Source organism: Botrytis sinoallii, assembly GCF_014898435.1.
Source record: "Botrytis sinoallii strain Bc 23 chromosome Unknown BSIN_016, whole genome shotgun sequence".
NCBI lineage: Eukaryota > Fungi > Ascomycota > Leotiomycetes > Helotiales > Sclerotiniaceae > Botrytis > Botrytis sinoallii.
Genome location: NW_024066043.1, coordinates 1,183,295 through 1,203,589, shown reverse-complemented (window position 1 = coordinate 1,203,589; position 20,295 = coordinate 1,183,295). Strand labels below are relative to the sequence as shown.

General features: G+C 43.6%; 9 protein-coding genes across 9 annotated transcripts; 3 read left to right on the top strand and 6 right to left on the bottom strand.

Annotated features, from left to right (window-relative positions):
* Positions 1-446: 446 nt before the first annotated feature.
* On the top strand, positions 447-3,058 carry EAF02_008713 (uncharacterized protein; the record flags this gene model as incomplete). The annotated part of the gene is made up of 4 exons (XM_038904761.1): positions 447-545; positions 600-977; positions 1,036-2,682; positions 2,744-3,058. 4 exons carry the CDS (start codon positions 447-449, stop codon positions 3,056-3,058), a joined length of 2,439 nt encoding a protein of 812 aa, XP_038755818.1.
* A 1,720-nt stretch (positions 3,059-4,778) lies between these two features.
* Positions 4,779-5,667, bottom strand: EAF02_008712 (uncharacterized protein; the record flags this gene model as incomplete). The annotated part of the gene is made up of 6 exons (XM_038904760.1): positions 4,779-4,895; positions 4,951-5,032; positions 5,079-5,197; positions 5,268-5,476; positions 5,576-5,591; positions 5,647-5,667. The coding sequence occupies 6 exons, from the start codon at positions 5,665-5,667 to the stop codon at positions 4,779-4,781; spliced, it is 564 nt and encodes a 187-aa protein (XP_038755817.1).
* A 2,389-nt stretch (positions 5,668-8,056) lies between these two features.
* Positions 8,057-9,067, bottom strand: EAF02_008711 (uncharacterized protein; the record flags this gene model as incomplete). The annotated part of the gene is made up of 4 exons (XM_038904759.1): positions 8,057-8,510; positions 8,566-8,720; positions 8,769-8,821; positions 8,902-9,067. The coding sequence occupies 4 exons, from the start codon at positions 9,065-9,067 to the stop codon at positions 8,057-8,059; spliced, it is 828 nt and encodes a 275-aa protein (XP_038755816.1).
* An 871-nt stretch (positions 9,068-9,938) lies between these two features.
* On the top strand, positions 9,939-11,137 carry EAF02_008710 (uncharacterized protein; the record flags this gene model as incomplete). The annotated part of the gene is made up of 3 exons (XM_038904758.1): positions 9,939-10,122; positions 10,200-10,471; positions 10,526-11,137. 3 exons carry the CDS (start codon positions 9,939-9,941, stop codon positions 11,135-11,137), a joined length of 1,068 nt encoding a protein of 355 aa, XP_038755815.1.
* A 462-nt stretch (positions 11,138-11,599) lies between these two features.
* Positions 11,600-12,808, bottom strand: EAF02_008709 (uncharacterized protein; the record flags this gene model as incomplete). The annotated part of the gene is made up of 1 exon (XM_038904757.1): positions 11,600-12,808. One exon carries the CDS (start codon positions 12,806-12,808, stop codon positions 11,600-11,602), a length of 1,209 nt encoding a protein of 402 aa, XP_038755814.1.
* Positions 12,809-13,221: 413 nt separating this feature from the next.
* Positions 13,222-14,496, bottom strand: EAF02_008708 (uncharacterized protein; the record flags this gene model as incomplete). The annotated part of the gene is made up of 2 exons (XM_038904756.1): positions 13,222-14,238; positions 14,293-14,496. 2 exons carry the CDS (start codon positions 14,494-14,496, stop codon positions 13,222-13,224), a joined length of 1,221 nt encoding a protein of 406 aa, XP_038755813.1.
* A 1,332-nt stretch (positions 14,497-15,828) lies between these two features.
* EAF02_008707 (uncharacterized protein) lies at positions 15,829-17,216 on the top strand. The gene is made up of 3 exons (XM_038904755.1): positions 15,829-16,136; positions 16,264-16,508; positions 16,672-17,216. Exons 1-3 carry the CDS (start codon positions 16,074-16,076, stop codon positions 16,733-16,735), a joined length of 372 nt encoding a protein of 123 aa, XP_038755812.1. The 5' UTR covers positions 15,829-16,073; the 3' UTR covers positions 16,736-17,216.
* A 487-nt stretch (positions 17,217-17,703) lies between these two features.
* On the bottom strand, positions 17,704-19,488 carry EAF02_008706 (uncharacterized protein; the record flags this gene model as incomplete). The annotated part of the gene is made up of 1 exon (XM_038904754.1): positions 17,704-19,488. The coding sequence occupies one exon, from the start codon at positions 19,486-19,488 to the stop codon at positions 17,704-17,706; it is 1,785 nt and encodes a 594-aa protein (XP_038755811.1).
* Positions 19,489-19,761: 273 nt separating this feature from the next.
* On the bottom strand, positions 19,762-20,057 carry EAF02_008705 (uncharacterized protein; the record flags this gene model as incomplete). The annotated part of the gene is made up of 2 exons (XM_038904753.1): positions 19,866-20,057; positions 19,762-19,810 (listed from the first exon to the last, which is right to left on the bottom strand). Exons 1-2 carry the CDS (start codon positions 20,009-20,011, stop codon positions 19,762-19,764), a joined length of 195 nt encoding a protein of 64 aa, XP_038755810.1. The 5' UTR covers positions 20,012-20,057.
* Positions 20,058-20,295: the final 238 nt, after the last annotated feature.

Sequence of the window (20,295 nt, the reverse complement as noted above, 5' to 3'; positions counted from 1 at the left end):
AATAAAGATTGAAGATCGATGATTTGTACCAAATGATGATGAACTGGATTGAATGAATGAGATGAAATGATTAGATTGATTACGTGCCTGTGGCGTATCGATCGATCAAGCCACACCACACTGTATGGATGTGGCTAAAACGTAACTGTAGCCGATTCTTTTCGATGCATTACCTTGGTAAATTATATGAATGAAGTGAACCCGGGAAAGAGTAAATAAATTCTATCTTCAACCTCAAATAGCTACGGAATCCCCTGCTATTGGGTCTTGATACACCAAAGAGTCTCCTTATACCTTCTTGGCTTAGATATTACCAACACGCGCCAGACTCAGATATCATCTCTCCATCTTGTGATCGTCGACACCGAACGCGATATTTCTTAAAAACTTAGCTTCGACACCTTTCCCCTCTAGGCACATCTTGGTTACCCCTCGACAACAACGCGATGGCTGCTCTTGGTGAGGATTTGCTCGGGATAGTTAACAAGCTTCAAGATCTTGTCTTTAACACTATTGGCAATGATAGCTTAGATCTGCCACAGATTGTACTGTACTCTTTAAAACATGCTGCGAAAACTGGCACTGATATCAATTTCTAGGTAGTCGTTGGTTCCCAATCTTCTGGAAAATCATCCGTACTCGAGAACATCGTCGGTCGAGATTTCCTTCCTCGTGGTAGTGGGATTGTCACCCGTAGACCCCTCATTCTACAACTTATCAATGTACCCTCAGAGGAAGAAGATGCACCAGAAGCGCACACAGCAGCGAGTGTGGCTACACAACCAGAATGGGCCGAGTTTCATCATATCCCAAACAGGAGATTTACAGAATTTCAGGATGTGAAGAGGGAAATCGAGAACGAAACGGCGAGAATAGCTGGAAACAACAAGGGGATCAATAGATCACCCATCAACCTTAAGATATACTCGCCCCACGTTCTTAGCTTGACTTTGGTCGATCTGCCAGGTTTAACCAAGGTAATTTCTGTTATTCTTTATGTTGCAAGCAAGAGGGTGAGGTTTTGACTGTTTGCAGGTTCCTATCGGAGATCAACCCACAGATATCGAAAAGCAGACCCGAAATCTGATATCGGAATATATTGCGAAACCAAACAGTATCATTTTGGCTGTATCCCCAGCAAACGTTGATATCGTCAACTCAGAGGCTCTAAAACTTGCCAGGCATGTTGACCCTCTTGGCCGAAGAACCATTGGAGTTCTTACAAAAATAGACCTTATGGACCATGGTACAAACGCTATGGATATCCTGTCGGGCAGAGTCTACCCCCTTAAGCTGGGATTTATCGGTGTCGTCAACCGATCACAACAAGATATCCAAGGGAACAAGACACTTTCCGAGGCATTGAAGTCAGAAGCGGACTTCTTCAAACACCACCCTGCATATAGGAATATGGCAAACCGATGCGGAACCCAATTCCTGGCAAAAAGTCTCAACACCACTTTGATGGCGCATATTCGAGAGAGATTACCTGATATCAAGGCTCGTTTGAATACCCTCATGGGACAAACACAACAGGAGCTTGCTAGTTATGGGGATATGCATTTCAGTGGCAAGGAACATAAAGGTGCATTGATTTTGCAATTGATGACTAGATTCGCATCTTCTTTCATCGCATCCATTGATGGTACCTCAACGGAGATCTCGACCAAAGAGTTATGCGGAGGAGCCAGAATATACTATATCTTCAATTCCGTATTTGGTAATTCATTAGAAACTATAGACCCAACAACAAATCTTTCAGCCCTAGATATCCGAACGGCAATCCGAAATTCGACCGGTCCACGACCTAGCTTATTCGTACCCGAGCTCGCATTCGATCTTTTAGTCAAGCCACAAATCAAGTTATTGGAGGTTCCTAGTCAAAGATGCGTGGAACTAGTTTACGAAGAGCTGATCAAGATATGCCATACTTGTGGCTCAACTGAACTCACCAGATTCCCCAGACTCCAGACCAAGCTTATCGAGGTGGTCTCTGATCTGTTGCGCGAACGTCTTGGCCCAGCTTCTCAATATGTGGAGTCTCTTATCTCCATTCAAAGGGCATATATCAACACAAATCATCCCAATTTCCTTGGCGCAGCTGCAGCAATGAGTAACGTTGTTTCTAATAAGCAAGAAAAGGAGAGGAGAAGGTTGATCCAGGAAGAAAAGGAGAGAAAGGAGCACAGACGCCGAAAGGAGCTTGAAGCTACAAATGGCGGGGAAACTCCAGAAGAAGGGGAAGACGCTGTTCCAGAGAAGCTCGAAAACTTACCACACCGAAAACATCTCCAAAAAACATCTCGAAGCATGTCACCTGCAATCCGGGAAAATGGTACAAGCGCCATGGTATCATCAATGAACGGACTTCGTGGAGGATCACCACCAAGGTTCAACGGCCAAGCAGCTGGTGGTGCTCGTGATTCGTTCTTAAACTACTTCTTTGGCAAAGACGGTGGTTTGCCTGGTGGAGCAGGTATCCCACAAGCATCTTCGTCAGGGCAAATGATGGGAAATCCAAACCTTGGCAGACACGTGAGCCAAAGCGCAGAACCAAGTATCACACAAAGTATCAGGCGGCAGGAAGAACGCCCTGTTCAAAGGACACCGGCCCAACAAGCTCGTGAGGATGATTACGAACTCGGACGTGCACAGAGAGATTACAATTATGACTCTCCCTTCGTGAGTTCCATATTCTATTCTATACCACTAATAATGAATCAAAACTAACACCAAACCTTAGGGAAATAACGCCGAGCCAGCACTCACAGACCGCGAAGCCATGGAAACTGAACTCATTCGTGCCCTTATATCATCGTACTTCAACATTGTCCGTGAATCAATAGCAGACCAAGTCCCCAAAGCCGTTATGCATTTACTAGTCAATCACTCTAAAGACGTGGTTCAAAACCGTCTGGTTAGCGAATTGTATCGTGAAGACTTATTCGGCGAGCTCCTCTATGAAGATGATGCAGTGAAGAAGGAGAGAGAGAAGTGCGAGAAGTTGTTAAGGACGTACAAGGAGGCTGCGAAGATCGTAGGAGAAGTGGGTATTTAGAGGTTGGGGTTCAGAGCGCAAGACAAAAATATAGATGGATGTGACGATCACACGCAATGCAATTTCATGAACTGCTCATGATGGTTTGGTGGGCACAAAGGGATTGGTGATAGGTGATGAAGGATGGGTTTGGTGATGGATATGAAAAGAAAACGAACGCCGACGAGATCAATACTTGTAGACTACACACACAGCTCCTACTCTGCATTGTCTGCGCTACTGACGGAACATGGAACGAAAAACGAACTGTAATTTTTTTCTACTTCAGAAGCATTATCTCTGACTTCTTGATACTTATGTCGTCACGCTCACTGTACTTTATGCAAGCCATTGTGTTCCGATTCTCTTCTCTCTGGGTATTCTTATGTTAGATAATTGTGGATGACAATGAATCTAATAGCGATGATAGTTCTATACGGCGAATAAGATGTGATCAAACGCAATTTGCCCCTTTCAAGCTATAGTATTTCACTTTTGATGCAAACTAGAGTGACATATGTATTTTGAATACCTAGTATAATGTGAACTTGTACCATCTATCCAAAACCGACCAGAAGATGATGGGAACTGATAGTGCAAAGAAAAGAATAGAAGAGCAGACTCAACAGTCTTAAACTTAAATTTCTACTATCCTTCCTATATACTGAGGTGCACGAATGAAGATAGATGAAATGAAACGGATGTTTTCTGAATACATTGGTCATATTATATATATGGATAAGGACAGGTTATATAATCGGGAAATAGACATATATAATAAGACCACGGTTTACCGAAATATAATATCAAGTATCGTACAGACTCCTCTAGGTAAGTGTGAATACCGGGACCTCACTCACTCTCTCCCCCCGGGAAAAGTATCTCGAAGAGAGGGATAGTTGTGAAGGGGAGGCTTCCATACCTATGGATGTGTAGGAACAGTACGTTCCTAGGATAAACTCTATTAACCTTATTGATGCTGACTCGGTAACCAAAACAAGTTGCACTGCAGAATGAAATCCTGTAGTAAACATCTAAGTCTGAACATAGTCCGGACCACTCTCGAACCGCTAATCGGACTGTCATATTGGTTGCGAGGCTCAGATACATCTGGCCTAGGTGGGAACTATTCTGTCTATTAAGTCACGCTATGTAAATTTTCATGAGAAGATGAAGCAAAAGCAAGCATGAACCAACCATAGGAAGAGATGCTAAGATATTCATCACAACCTTAACAATGAATCACATATCACAATCATTGTAGGCTCAAAGTCAAGACTTGATACGTTGGAAATCAATGAGCTTTAGAAAAATCTAGTACAGGGGCCGCGTATGGCGTGGATCGAAGCTCTCTAAAAGAAGCAGAAAGACTTCTTAAAGATGATCAATCAACACTCTTGGATTTTGCATGAAATTCAAAACGCCGCCGCATAAATCCATAGATGAAGAGAATACTCCTTGAGAGATGATCCATGATTTATCTCAGAATGCAGGAAATCGTAAACCATTAAAACAATTATTTAGTATCTTAAGTCATTATCGTAGCAAAATAGCATTCGTCCATCCCAAACCCAAAGCTGTACAAGGAGTGTTGCACAAATAAAAGAGACGCTTCCTTAACAGAATGTATTGCGGGAGGCTCTAAAGAACAGGTCAGTCGCGACGAGCAATGTATATAAAGCGTTCGTACCTCAGTTGCAACACATCTAGTAGCAGGTTGAAATTCGAAAAAGATAAACTCTCAGATGCCTCGGGCCCACTCATGATCACTATAACCACCATACTCAACACTGAAATAAGAATTTTCAGAGCGGTCAAGGAGTTCCAGGCGTAACTCAATAATTGACTCCTTAATCCGCTATGTAAAGTCAGCTAATAAAACCCAGACTTGTAATGGTATGTTATGAACTTACATGGCGGCACAACTCTGGAAATCGCTTCAAGATGAAGGAAGTGATTTCGCGTGTAGTGTAACGAGGTTGAAGCGCCTCTTGTCTGGGAAACTTTGCCTTGAACCAACGGAGCATGAGTAGACATATACGCAATGCAACGGTCATGCTTGTCAGACCAACCTAATGGCAAGCCACAGCTGGGGACGCTCTTGTTGACGAGTTCAGGTCCAGGAACACGGAAATGGGTGAGTAAGTTATACGTCTTATCCTAAGCAGATATGATTGTAAGTATGGATCACTACCACAGCAAATGTTTTGGCAAATCCACTCATGCTTACCTCAGTAGGTGGCAGATGAAGACCAGGTCCAAGTGACAGTGCTGGATTTTGAAGGAGTTTCTCGCGGGCTTCGCCAGCGCTAGCTCCGTTATAAGTAGCTTCGAGGGCGCGTCTGCGATCTTCAGATAGGACAACGGCCGCGGCCGCGGCTTCGGCTTCTCTCTTCTTGCGTCTACTCAAGGGACGAGGGGGAGTGCCATTCTCATTTTCTGTGACAATGTTAGATCTGGTTTGCTTGTATTGCAAAAGCTCAAATATGATGAAGTATTGGTATAATCATAGAGAGTTAGGGCGATAAGGGTACTCACGATTGAATGGTGTCATCTAAATTTGTTGTTAGTAATCTTGGTTGTCGCGCAAAGGATGGAATGCCACATACCGGCATCATAACTTGCGCCATGATGAAAAACCTGTACTTTATAGTATTGGTTAATGGACTATAATAATATCAGATGTGGTTTAGGCGTACAGCCATGGTCCCTTATAATTAAGACCGAGAAAGAGCTCACATACCGAAAATGTGTTTTGAAGTTCGAGTCAGATCGAAAAAGAGGAGATATGATCTATTGCTATGCTTCAGTATGCCAAGCCAACAAACAATGGAGTTGAGGTAATAGGATGTATGTCCACGTGTATTATGTTTCGTTTTGTGCTGTTCTTGATAAATACCAAAAACATTGTAGTGGTGGTGATGGTGGTCAAAACCAGAACACAAATTCTGGAGAAACCGGGGGGCCGGAGGAGACTTACACTCTTCGAGATACTCTTGACGTATTAATTGTACGGAAAGCCGTAGTCTTTTGGTAACAAAGGAGAAAGAGCCACAAGGGAGATCACAGTTAAGAAAAAACGTTGGGCTTAATCTAGGGAAGTGTTGTGGGAGAACAAATCTGCTTGTCGAAATTGAAAATTTGAGAGGATGAACGTGGCTGGTGGAAAATGAAGCTGAACTGTGTTGATACCAAACACGGCAATAATATCAGATATCGGCCGATGTGTAGGTATATATTGGAGAATAGTATAGGGTGAGGCTTCAAGAAAGGTTGAATATACAATCTCGGAGTAATGTGGAGGCAAAGAGAAGTTAACTTGAGGTGCCTTGACGTTGAAGGTTGTAATCCACTGCTACCAATGATCAGATTGTGCTTGATATAATTTTAGGAAACCAATCACAATGGAGAAAGGTAAACGGATTTAATGTTGGGGGTTCAAAACATGAAGAGCTGAGAAGTAAACTAAGACAGGACATTCAGGTCGGCATGGCAATGAAAAAAAGTTCTTCCAACATCCTCGAGCAACGACTTGAACACTCAATGTACCTTGTTGATCACAGTGGTGACTTTTGAAAAGTAGTTTTTGAATGATCTCCTGGCAAACAACAATGAAGAAGTCAAGATGAATCTTTTAATCTCATAGTAGTCTTTCAGGTGTCAAAGCTGTCTTTTTCTTCCAAAATCCTATGAAAGAATTGCAAGATTAGAAATGAAGAAGGTATAATACTCGATGAAACAAGCTATACGTTGGAACACATACTACATGCTGATAAGCTACTTGAATTCCATATTGTGGAAAGCTCGAACCCTTCCAACTTCCTACAGTTGGAAAGAGCGATCTCGCTTTGGAGTTGTTTTTCCAAAAGGGGTAATCATCCTCATCTAACAAATTTCGAAAAAGAATCGGCCCAATCACATTCTAGCGTAAAGCTTTGCATATGAACACACTAGTATTCATACCCATTGCTCGATTTCCTCTCATACAGACGCAGTAGGGCCTAGCATAGTAGTTGCTCTCGAAGACCTCTTGAAGCTAGAAAGAACGACCTCTTCTCAGAACATTGCATACCTCATATATATGATGCAGCTCTCTTGCATAATCAGTCACCACAGCAGACCGCTTACTTTCTCTATATTCAATCATTGTCAGTCAAATTTCTAGTCTTATAGAAAGTAACTTATTTTCATTGTTGAAAGAAAGCAATGAAGGTACAGATCAAGTCGAAGACCAGAAGAAAATATACACACCATCGGCCTTTCCAAGCTCCGACCTTCCTTGACCTTAATTGTCCACAAAAGGACACAGCTGAGCTGATGTATCTCGATCTAATGATTCCTTTCTCTCTATTGCAGATACTCCTTTCTTTACCGAGTAATCCTCCAAAATACCTCAATGCTTTTCTCACTCAAACGATATATTGCACAAGAACTGCTGACATGACCGTATATATTCATTCCTACACTTTCTCTACCTGGACAGCCATCCGTTCCTTAAGGACTTCCGCAATGCGTCATCATCAGGTGAAAAACACGAAGAAAAATTTGTTTACAGCTACACAGGTGTTCCGCGGCTTCATGCAGCCGTAACACTCATCTATCGGCGGATGCAACCCAATTTCAACCACCCAACCATTTCTCATGCTCCCTTTATGTTGGGGAACCGTGGGTTCTTTGCCAGTTTACTTTGGGGAAATGACATAGGGCGCCCCGGAGAATGTAATGAATGCATGGCAAATGAGATTGTAGAATGTGAGAAGATTTTAACTTTATTTCTGTGAAAGATTGTTCATTGACTTCATTCAATTTGATCACTTTCTAATAATCTTCAAGTGCGAGAAAACGCAGTGCAAATAATACACAGAGCCTCTAAATTGACATGGCCCCCATTGCATATCTTTGGTTGTACAAACGCCTTGCTTCCAGAAAGATTGCACTTATGCCTACTAACTTAAATGCAATTACAACTTTTTAGAACTCTATGCAAAGCTAACTTATCACCTTTGTTCATGTGTCTTTCTAAGAGCGACCGGTAATTTTGCTGAGTATCGAACCGTTAGCACCCTTTTGTTTGTCGAATACACCCAAAAGTGACTTCCAAACAGCGCCGGGCTCTTGTGAAGCGTCAATTCCACTCCAGATGCCAGTCTTCTGGTAATAACCAACGACAGGGGCAGTTTGAGCGTGGTAGGTAACAAGTCTCTTCTTTAAAGCTTCGGCATTGTCGTCGGATCTTGAGACCAATGGTTCACCAGTGATATCGTCCTTCATATCTGCCTTAGGTGGGTTGAATATTCTGTGATACGATCGGCCTGAGGCTGGGTGCACCAAACGTCCAGTAATGCGGGATACAAGAAGACTATCGTCAATTTGAAGTTCAACTGCGTGTTGTAGCTTTTGATTGCGCTCTGCAAGCATGGCATCCAAGCGTTCTGCTTGCACGACCGTACGTGGGAAACCATCAAGAATGAATCTATGCTTCACGTCAGAACAAGCTTTTCTCTTTTGTAATCTCCGACAGCACTTACCCTCCCTTGCACTCTGAGTTGCCCTCGAGTTCGGCCTTGATCATGCCAATAACAATCTCATCACTAACGAGACCACCTTGATCCATGATCTTCTTAGCTTCCCGACCCAATGGTGTCTTCTTCGCAACTTGTGATCGCAACATATCTCCAGTAGCCTAAACTAGCATTAGTATTGCCTTTTCCCCGCAAGTAGAATAGCTTACCAAATGACAGCATGAGAATTTCTCCTTGATCTTAGGAGCTTGAGTTCCCTTGCCTGCAGAAAACAGTTTAGCTGATGCCTCCCATTTGCTTACACACCACGATTGCAAGACCAGAAAACTCATGAATACGTACCAGCACCTGGAGGACCCATAAGAATCATTCTGACGCTCCCAGCAGGAGATGGTGCTGGACCACCAGCCGCATGCGCAAGCTTGTCTTCGAGCTCCTTGACCCTCGACTCGAGCTTGTTGACCAAGTCATGGAGGGTCTGCGAGGCATCGTCGCCAATTGGTGCCATCTTGAATTAATGGGGTGAAGGAAAACGAAACAAAGGTATGGAAATAATCCAAAATATACAGATTGTAGAGTGGAGAGAGTTAGAAGAAAAAGTTTCGCAAGCCTTGAACGCGAGGGAATTGGAATGGGAATGGGAATGGAAATGTTATAATGAATATAGAGAGCACTGTAAATCTAGCTTGTTCTGCCGAGCGGCAACCGGAGGGACGGAAAAAAATCACCGGGATATCCCCTCAGTGTATCAAGATCAAGTCAAGAATCTCGCAACAAGAAGAGGAAGAGAAGAAGAAGATATAAATATTTTATGAAGAGAATTCGATGGACATTTATATCGCAAGGGACCCGAGTGAGGTCTTATCTTTACAGTAGCTATTTAGTATATTGAAGTATGTCTGGTTAGATATTTCACCGGACCTTTGCTAAGGTATCTTCGTGGTAATACAATCTTGAAGTTCAAGCTCCTGGAACTCCTTCTGAGTCTGCAAAGTGAAGTCCGTCCGAGGTTCTTATTGATGATACGGGCGAGTGTTCTTACATCACCAGCAAATCTCATAACGTCGGAAGAAAGATATACAGGACTGTATAATTTCAATCTTGTGGTGATCGGTATCCTACATCCGATCTATCCTTCCTGTCCACAATTTACATTTCCCTCATCGTACCTTCCTTCTTACTGCGAGACCAACTCCCGCCCTTCCGCCCGCCACTAGTCAAAGTGCCCGCCGTGTGGCACGTGATAACGTCTCGATTCGGTTTGGAGCTAAGCACCGGGTGCCAGGCAAGCTCTGGCCGCGAATACCTAAGAATATCAGCCTTGTCAACAATTGTTCCATTATTCCATAACAACCAACCTCTACATTTCAAAATTCATCATGCCTGCTACTACAGCAGAAGCCCTCTCCCTCGTTTCGAGAACTGTATCAGTTGCGCCGCTGGTATTACTTTCAGCAGCAGATCATTATGGACGGTCAGAAAGTAAAGGCACGCGCAGAGTGGTTGGAGTTCTGTTAGGACAGAATGAAGGAAAGAATGTACGAGTATCAAACAGTTTTGCTGGTATGTCGACTCCCTCCAACATGTTCATTTGAGCTTGGTTTGATGTTTTACACCATTCTAATAGCAATCTCAAATAGTTCCATTCGAAGAAGATGAGAAAGATCCATCAGTATGGTTTTTGGACCACAACTACGTCGAATCGATGAATGATATGTTCAAGAAGATCAACGCAAAAGAGAAGCTGATAGGATGGTATCATTCTGGGCCTAAGTTAAGAGCTTCAGATTTGGAGGTCAATGAGTTGTTCAAAAGATACACACCCAACCCATTACTTGTGATTATCAATTGTCAACCAACAGACAGCGGCGTACCAACAGATGCCTACTTCGCGGTAGAGGAGATTAAAGATGTAAGTTCATTATCTTATGAAAAGGCAATTGGTCAAGCTCTAACATCATTCAAGGACGGCACAACTACTTCCAAGACTTTCGTACACACACCAACGATCATCGAGGCTGAGGAGGCTGAAGAAATCGGAGTTGAACATTTACTTAGAGATATTAGAGATGTGGCGGTTGGTACCCTTTCAACACGGATCACAAGCCAAGTACAATCATTGCAAGGACTACACGCACGATTACGAGATATTGGTCAATATTTACAAAACGTCCTCGATGGAACTCTACCAGTCAACCACGCCATTCTAGGCAACCTTCAAGATGTTTTCAACCTCCTCCCTAATTTATCTACACCCAAAGCCTCCTCTCGCATCCCTAACGGCGCCGATGCACCTATTGAGAATAACAGCGAACTGGCACATGCTATGAGCATAAAGACCAACGATCAATTGATGGCTATCTACTTGAGTAGTTTGATCCGCGCCATTACCGCCTTCCACGACCTTATCGAAAATAAAATCCAAAATAGACAACAACAAGAGGAGAAAGATGCCAAAAAGGATGAAGCCAAAGATGAGAAGGACAAGAAGACTGAAGGAACTAATGGTGTAAATGGGGATGCTAAGGAGGGCAAGGAAGCGGAAAAGGAGAAAGAGGATAAGGAAAAGAAGAAGTGATGACGAACAATTGGGGAGTTGGTGAATATCTATGGGTGTTTATGAGGTATGGGCATTCAGATTGGGGCATGACATAGGACATTTGAGACGAGCGTGAGAATTGATATGTCATTGTATCATAAATGCATAGCTTGCGAATAATAGCAGCCGTGGAAAGTTTTCAGTGTGATTTTGGCACTCTGTATGTGCTCATTGATGTTCTTCTTCGAATCCAGGAGCAACCAAGCTCTCTGCCTTCTTTTTGCTTCTAGTGCTCGAATTCCTAAACTCATTTTGAGAGATCTTGAACAGTTCCAACTCCCATGCGACAACCGACGCTCCAATGTTAACCTTAGGCGACACATCACTCATCACACCGTCCTCTTCCCCGCCGTATCTACTCTACATCTCCCCCGCTTTTAACCTCTCTCCTCCTCCCATGACCCATCTCTCCCATAGGCCACCCCAATCTTCCAACCCCCCTCAACCCACCAACCCACCCATTTCCTCCCTCCCCACAACCCTCTCTCGTACATACATCCCTAGCACATCACTCCACCTCTCCACCAACAAACACGCCAATAAATGTTTACAGATGGGTACTTGGGATGTTTTCGTCCAGCCTCCATATTGCCACTTTTCCTCCTCTTTCTTTCCCTTCCTCTTTCCCTTCCCCTTCCCCTTTCCCTCTCCCTTCTCCACTGAATTTAAACATTCCTCATCGGGAGAGCTCTCCTTCAAGCTCCATGGAAAATACGAAGTCGATGAAGTGGACGTAGAAGTAGAAGTAGAAATGTATGGATAGGGATGAGTAGAAGAAGAAGAAGCAGGAAAAGCAGAAAATGCAAAAGCGGCACAGCTACAGTTCCAGGCGTCGAGATGCACGGTGTACGTATTTTCTGCAGTTGCAGATGCAGATGCATGGCCTGTTCCTATTCCTATTCCGGAAGCAGAGCGTGAGGAATGCCATTTGGGGGGTTGGGAGGAGCGCACTTGGTAGAGTATTGGTGGTTTTGTTTTGGGGGGCGAGCGGTGATTTGGGCTGGGATGGACAGGAGCGAGAGGGGAATAATTTTTGTGCGGGGATATGCATGCGGATGCGCATGTGGATGTGGATGTGGATGGAGTGGCTTGGGGGTTATGAGCCTTGGTAGTCGTCGCTCCTACTTCTGTATCTTCGACTTTCAGATTTCGACGACTCTCTGCCTCTTTCTCTCTTTCGCTACTAACATCCTGCTCCATGTTCCCTCTCGCATCATCCCTTCTATCCCCCAGCCCCTCCCTCTTACTAATTCCTTCCTCTGTACCTCCCTCCCCTTTCAAAACTACCCGCCCCACCCCCCCTCTATCCAGCAAATCTAACGCGTGTAATAGCAATGGCGGAGGGAAGATGACATGGAGTGTCATTAATAACGCTTTTTTCTGCGCATCTAGTTGCTTTAATGGATTTCCATTTCCATTCCCATTCCCATTCCCATCATCCCTCTCATCCTCCTTTGAAAATCTCCGAGTGTATAAGATAGAATCTGATGTTATATTTCTGTCTGAGGTTTGTATTGGAGAAGTAGAAGAACGAGAAGAAGAAGTAAGACTGTTGAAGAGAGAGGTCATGAAATCACGGGATGAAGGGAGTGAGAGGGATGGAGATGGAGATTGAGACGGGAGTGGAGGTGCAGGGTGGTTGGTGGACATTGTGATATGATGGGAATGGGTTATGTGAGATTGTTTTCATTAATGACTTTGGAGAAGTTCTAGGATGGAAAGAAAATGTAGAAATTGGATACATAGAGTTTTGTTCCGTTTAAATAAGAACTGGATATTCCCAAAAGAGTTGAAGAGTTGAAGTGGTGATGAGATAAGATGTTGAAGTGTGCTCGATGTGCAATGCACGAGATTGGATAGAACAGAAAAGGAGGGGTGGAACCAAGCTCGCTTGCTCGTTCGTTTGCTAAAGTACTAGGTATGGGAAACTACAAACCCATTATTTTAAACCTCACCGATATCTCTCTTATTCATTTCTTTCATTTATATCATACTTGTAATTTCTAATTCGTATATACAGCAGAATTCAATCAGTCGACTATTTCTATTCCCACATCTGACATTTAAACCCATTCCCTAGGTTCTCTCAAAACATCCACCAATCTCTGTTCTCTACTTCCCTTCTCCGGCTCATACATATACCTCCAACTAGCCGTCAAAGGTAAACTCATCAAAATACTTTCCACCCTCGCACTTGGTGTATTCAAACCGAAAGCTGTACCTCTATCATGTACCAGGTTGAATTCTACATATCGACCCCTCCTAATTTGTTGCCATTCCTTTTCTTTCTCGGTATATGGCATATCCTTTCTCTTATTGATGATTGGGAGATATGAAGGAAGGAAAGCTTTCAAACAACTTTGCGCAAATGCAAACAAGTTTTCTTGATCTTTTCCCTCTTCTAAATCATCGAAGAAAATTCCTCCAACACCCCGCGTTTCCCCTCTATGTTTATTGGAGAAATAGTTATCGCACCATTTCTTGAATCTTGGATAGTATTCTTTATCATGGCTATCGCATGCCTCTTTAATTGTCTTGTGAAAATGAATAGCATCTTCGTCGAACAAGTAACTAGGTGTAAGATCCGTTCCACCACCAAACCACCATGCGGCAGGTGAACCATCGGGGTTTTCGGTTTCGAAATATCGATAGTTGAGGTGGACAGTCGGCGCCATTGGATTGACTGGATGGAGGACCATGCTTAATCCGGCAGCGAAAAAGTCGAGGGATTGAACATCAGGGTCGATAGACTTGTGGTTGGCTCGCATTTTTTCAATTGCCGGTCGAGGTAATGTTCCATATACCACACTGATATTTACTCCTGCCTTCTCAAATACATTGCCGTCTTGCAATACACAGGAGATCCCACCTCCGCCATGTTCCCTAGTCCATGTATCAACTCGAAACTTCTTGCCATCGACTTGTTCCAATTCATGTACGATTTCCTTTTGCTGTTGTTTAATGAATTCTTCCATTCGCAATCGCATGGGCGAATTCTCCGTGACTCCAGATTCACGTTTAGTGAGGGTATCCCGTTCTGCAATGGTAGGGGCATCCAACTTGGCCGGTTCTTCTGTTGCCTACTAAGGTGTAAGTGAAGCCCGTAGCATAAGTCTTGATCGCATGCTCCATACCATGTTGTAAATTAAAGCACCAATAAAGACAACGCCAACAGCGATTCTAGTTTTTGGTGCCCAAACAGTAGGTCGTCCAGAGCCTGGTCTAGGAGGCTTTTGGTGATCTGCGAAAGTTCTCCGAGGATACAAAGGTAAAGAATGTCTCGAGAAAGAAGATCTTCCCAAGCTCGAGAATCGAGCTCTTCTTATGGGAAGAGACATTGTGAAAGGAAAGGAAAGGTAAGGAAATGGTCAGCTTAGAATTGGAAAGATTTCAGTCTTATAATACAAGAAACATGCCACAAATAAGGAGATATTGTCGTGGAAGTGATTATTTGGGTGTGATTCCAAGGACTAGATTTGTCGATATAATCTTCGCACTTTGCCGTGGTACGATTTCTATGATCATGACGGCGATGAATGGACAACTTTTAGAAAGGGAAGCAAGCACTGGCCATCATCGGAAGATTTTGGTAAGGATTTACCGGTGCTGAGCAGAACAAAACTTTAAAGACCTCCAGCTACCTCGAGACTTACGGCATTTACGGAGGACTTGCTTAGTTAGATTTGGTACATGGATCCGTCAGAATCCGAGAGATTCCTGGTCATGAGTTGAAGAACGCCAGAAGATTCAAAAGAAAAGCTTACGGAGAAAGAGAGAGAACGTCAAGATGCGAGCGCGAGATACATATACATACATATCGTATACCGGGGCCAGGCTCGCCAGGTATGAGATAATAGATTACTATGTACACCCGGGTAACTTACTACCGGCAGAACGACGACAAGTAGGGAGTTTCTCTATCCATATCCATGTATACTTCGATGATAGGAGATCATTTGACATCAACCATTGCGATGTTCTCCTGGTAAGGATGTCAAGGTCCTCCTCCCACACGATACCCGTGACCTTCTTGACTCCATCTCTAGCCGCCTCTTTGCCTCTATCTCGAGTGGGGTTGCTGTCTGGGGTTTAGTCCCATCCCTCGAGCGTACGTACGGGAGAAAGAGAGCATTGGGTAAGTCATTGGGTAAGTTGCATTGGATGCGAACGACGGTCAAAGAGAAAGCGCATGACAAAGAAAAGGGAGGTATGAAGGATGAAAGTATGAATGAACGAATCAATGAATGAATGATCACTCGTATGTATCATTGTATGAGGATATTTCTCATCATGTGCCCTTGGGAGTAATGTGAAACAGGCAAGTCATTCATATTCCATCATTCACTCTTCACTCTTCACCATCGTCAGCTGCGGTTGTTCCATTAGGTACGTTCCTAGCTATTCCACGCTTTACCGTAATCTCGAGTCAATCTTCGTATCTTCGTATCTTCGTATCTATACCAACCATCCATATCTATAATCAATCTATATTCAACCCGCCCTCTGCTCATAAAACCACACCTCTCACCTGCAAGTCACCGTACAGTATCATAATCCCATCCGTTGATAATAAAGCATAACCCGTACAGTACAACCCATACCCCGTACTTATCGCTAGGCAAGAAGTGTGATTCACAATCAATCACTCACCGCTTACGCTACTTAGCCACCTGCACTTAGGCAGGCTTTATAGCCTTTAATAATACCTTATTAGTCTCCCTCTCCATTACAACTCCCTCCCTACCTCCTCCCTCACACTACCTTTCCCCTCCATCATCCATCCATCCTCCATTACATCAACAACACAACACAACACAACACAACACTTCCAATATCAACACTTTCAAATCGGTTTACCTTTCAACAACCATCCAACAACTCTTAACCAACAAATCATCCAATAACTTATTTCAAAATGCGATCCAAGTTTAAGGACGAGCACCCATTCGAGAAGCGCAAGGCTGAAGCTGAACGCATCGTAAGTCGCATTCCAACCTCCTAACCATTACCTCCTCTTCCCCACTATCACGATCGCATCCCCCAAACCCTCAAACCGACTTATTGCACACTCCTTTCACCACAAGCCGACTAACTTTTGCATCCAGCGTCAAAAATACTCCGACCGTATCCCCGTAATCTGCGAGAAGGTCGAGAAGTCCGACATTGCCACTATCGACAAGAAGAAGTATCTCGTTCCCAGCGATCTCACCGTCGGTCAATTTGTGTACGTTATCCGCAAACGTATCAAGCTTTCCCCGGAAAAGGCCATCTTCATTTTTGTCGATGAGGTCTTACCGCCTACTGCCGCTCTGATGAGCTCCATTTACGAGGAGCATAAGGATGAGGATGGGTACGTTCTCCATTATCTACTTTTCATAACGTCATACCGCTCTATCGTCACCGTTATCGTGATTATCGCGATTAAACCAAATCGACTCCAACACATATTCATGAATGAACAAAGAAATTCCAAATGATTCTATGATGTAAATGCTAACTTCACTACGAAATAGATTCCTATACATCTCATACTCGGGCGAAAACACCTTTGGTGAAGCTTTAGAAGAAGCCAACTAAATCCCGCTTCCTTAGAAACTTCAGTACAACTCATCATAGGCGTTTATAAGGCGAGGCGGTGATGGATAGGCAGGGCAGTGTGACTACGTTACAACCTGGGGCAGTTTTTCTTTTTTACTCGTCGACTTCCAAGTTTTCCCCCTCAAATACCTTGGGAGCGTACCAACCAACCATTTCTCACCTACCTCTTCGATCATCCTTAGCGCCCTCCCTTACGGTTCGCAGCAAAGGAGATCAGCAAGAAAAGACTGATTATCTGTATATGGGATGATGGAACAGCTGTGTATGCTCTTGGGAAGTGGAAATTTCGGACTTCGATGTTGTGAATTATTCATAGGGGGTTGTTATCCTTTCCTTGTTTTCATGCTTTTAGTGGGAGGGGTTTATTGGGAATAGGGACAATATGATACGATGCTTTCTGCCAACACATGCATGGTTTCACAATGTGCTAAGTACACGTGAAGTCGTTGGGTTCGTGATTTACTGTCTTTCTGCCGTTGTAATGAGACTGTGATTTGAGGAGTGATTGAACATGCTTGTATTGAATCGTGAAGTTGACGAGGGTGGAGGCCCTTCATCAATTCCAACACGCATTGATGATGTCATTTGGTTCGTGATTGATCTCTTGTAATTCTGACTATCTCTCTGTCCTGTACTAATCTAACCTCTAACGAATGTGTAATTATTTCTCCATAATCCCAGAGAGCTTGATAATGACTTCAAGCTATTCGATGACCATAATTTCATACTCGATTCCAACACTAACAATACTAGTTGATAATAGAGCCCTGTGATACCCCTTCATTACCATGTTTCATTCACTGTGAATTTCCATCAAACGAGCACCTCACATGTCTCATGCACAACGTGCGTCCTTTTCATCTCCATAGTACGCTCTTGAGTGATAAACAATGCTCAGTATGAGCAATTAGTAGCAACGACATCTTCAACACTCAAGCAGTCTCTTCTCATTGCGTACCCGATCTTCCAGATCTTCCAATCGTTCCGAAAACGGAACTCAACTTCTTCTTGAGAGCTTTAGGGGAACCCTCGATTCTTTTGCCAATACTGGCGAATTTATCACTAGCCCCACTTGCCCGGCTTCCTTCTGTCTTGCCTGATTGTTGACTTTGGCAGGCACTACCACCACTAAGAGTACCCGTAAGAGGGACTCCACCGACAGAACTAGCTTCAGACTTGCGTGATTGTGATTTGGAACCCGGGGTACTACTGCTGCCATCACTGGGATCATGGCTTGAGGAACTTGAGGATTCAAGGTGACCAGATTCAGATTTTGTAGTTTTAAGAGGAGTTATAGAAGGAGGATCTTGGAGAGAGAAGAAAACGTGAGAGTCAGGATTCTTTGGTGGAAGAACATAAGAACCTTTGTAAGGATAGCTCTTGGCAGCTTCGAGTGGTGAAAATGGAGGTTGGCTCATGAAACCTCTATTGGAGTTATGGGTATTGTTAGTCTCTTGATTGATCTTGAAGTAGTCGGAGCCTTCACCAGATTTGAGAAGTGGAGAGGGTGGTCCAGGTTCAATACCCTGGGAACATAAAATGTTCTTCAAGCACTTTAAAGAAACTGCTTCGTCGTGAAGGTCGGAGGCAGTTGGAGATTGATATCTTTGTGGAATTGGCGTGCTGCGGACCGGAGCAGGAGCCTTCTTGGATGTCGGAGAACCTTTCTTGTAATCATCATTCCAGAACTGGTTCTCAAATTCTTTAAGGCTAAATTTGTCAACCATGAACGAGTCGTCAACGTCGGAGGAACAGCCTTGTTGGATGCAAGATCCGTCAACCAGCTTCGTATGTGACTTCCCAATTAGCTTTTCCTCGTCCTCAAAAGGGATACTGCCAATATCTTCAATTCTCATTGAAATACCTTGTTTCTGAAAGGAAACTTGTAGCTGCAGCTTCTGGAAAGTCTTGATAAAATTATCTTGCTCAATCTTGTCCATCCATTCAAACGACTCTAGATACTCTTGAGTTAGCTCAAAAGGAGAGATCCCCGCATTTGAAAGCTTTTGGCGTGCAGCGCCCGCTTTTTGAAGTGCTCTTCTATGTAGAATTGGAATGTTGGTATCCATCCACTTGGTCGTATCGTTGCCCTGACTTAACACCAACTTTACGAATTCATCCTCTGTAAGATAGGTTGGATGAAGACCTTTTGGTACAAGTATTTCCCAGGCGCAGTTCCAAAGAGGTCCTTTACGTACGGCGTATTCGTGTCTCGCCGAATTTGAGTTAACAGTAGTGATAAGTTGACTATAATAGACGTGCTGATCTGCGTAGTCGAACTCATCGATGTCAGTGAAAGAAGGTGTGCCGAAGTTAATCGCAGTGGATGGTTTCTTGAGTCTCATTGGCAAAACAATCATATCTTCAAAGTTGAATCGGAAGTCCGATGACTGTCTTCGAAGGTTGTAATCCGAGGATCCGTAGACCATGTCGGGATCTTGCTCATAAAGGTCAAAAGCCATACAATCATCATGATTGAGCGGTCCAACGGTTGGAGTGTCCACAGATATTGCGACATTAGAAGATCCGCCACGTCCAGCCACCATGTTTCTCTTTTGACTGTGAGGCTTATGCGAAGGCGAAGCAGGTATGGATCGAGTATCCGCGCCGAGCTTCTTTGGAATACAGGTTGATGGTGATTTGCCAGAAACGGCTTCTCCATCGACGAAGTCATGATTGGCCTTCGAATGGCTTTTCATGTACAAGAAAGAATCTTCGCTACCTTCTGCCATTGAAGCGTTCAGAGATCAAGATTGTATGAATATTGTAAAAGTCTTTCACTATCCAATGCAAAGAAACTGCGTGAAGGATAGGAGACGGAGTGAGATTAAAGTGCTGACAGTTACACTACTGCTATTCCAGGAATGCAAAATGGTGAAATACTTGTTGTTGAATGATGAATATTTGTTTAAATGGAAAGAAAGTCTTAAGATATAGAGCATGACATGCGCCTTCCTTGAAATATTTTGTGCATGTCGACCAATCGAGGGCTCCTTCCACAACTCTCAGTTCTTTTTCGCCAAAGGATCATTCGAACGAGGAAAGCCGATTCTTCTATATGACGTGTGTTATTGAATGCTCAAGAGGGATGGACTTCCGAACTACATACCTGAATGCAGAATCGATTGTTTGCTGAGTGGTGCGTCCTTGCTCCTTTTCTTCCCGGTTGATACGAGTCACCGTTGCCCCTACCCCAATAAATAGGGCAAAGATTGGATCACCAACTCTAGATATGAGATATGTTGGAGTAGGCATGATGATACTTTCACGTGTAGATTATTACGGTGTGAGTATTGGAAGATTTGTGTTTGTGGAAAGTTGATGGTTAAATAAGTTGAAATTTGTGGATACAGAAATCCCCGGCTATTGCCGAGATGCCATAGCTCCTTTATGGAGGGGTAATAATTAAATGATAAAGTCGTATCCATACTACTGGTAGAGAAGCCATAGAATTCTACTATTTTACTCTCTACCCAGATTTGTAAAACCAGACTATTGGATTCTCAGAGCCAAAAGCCTCTCAGAGCAAGTTTACCAGA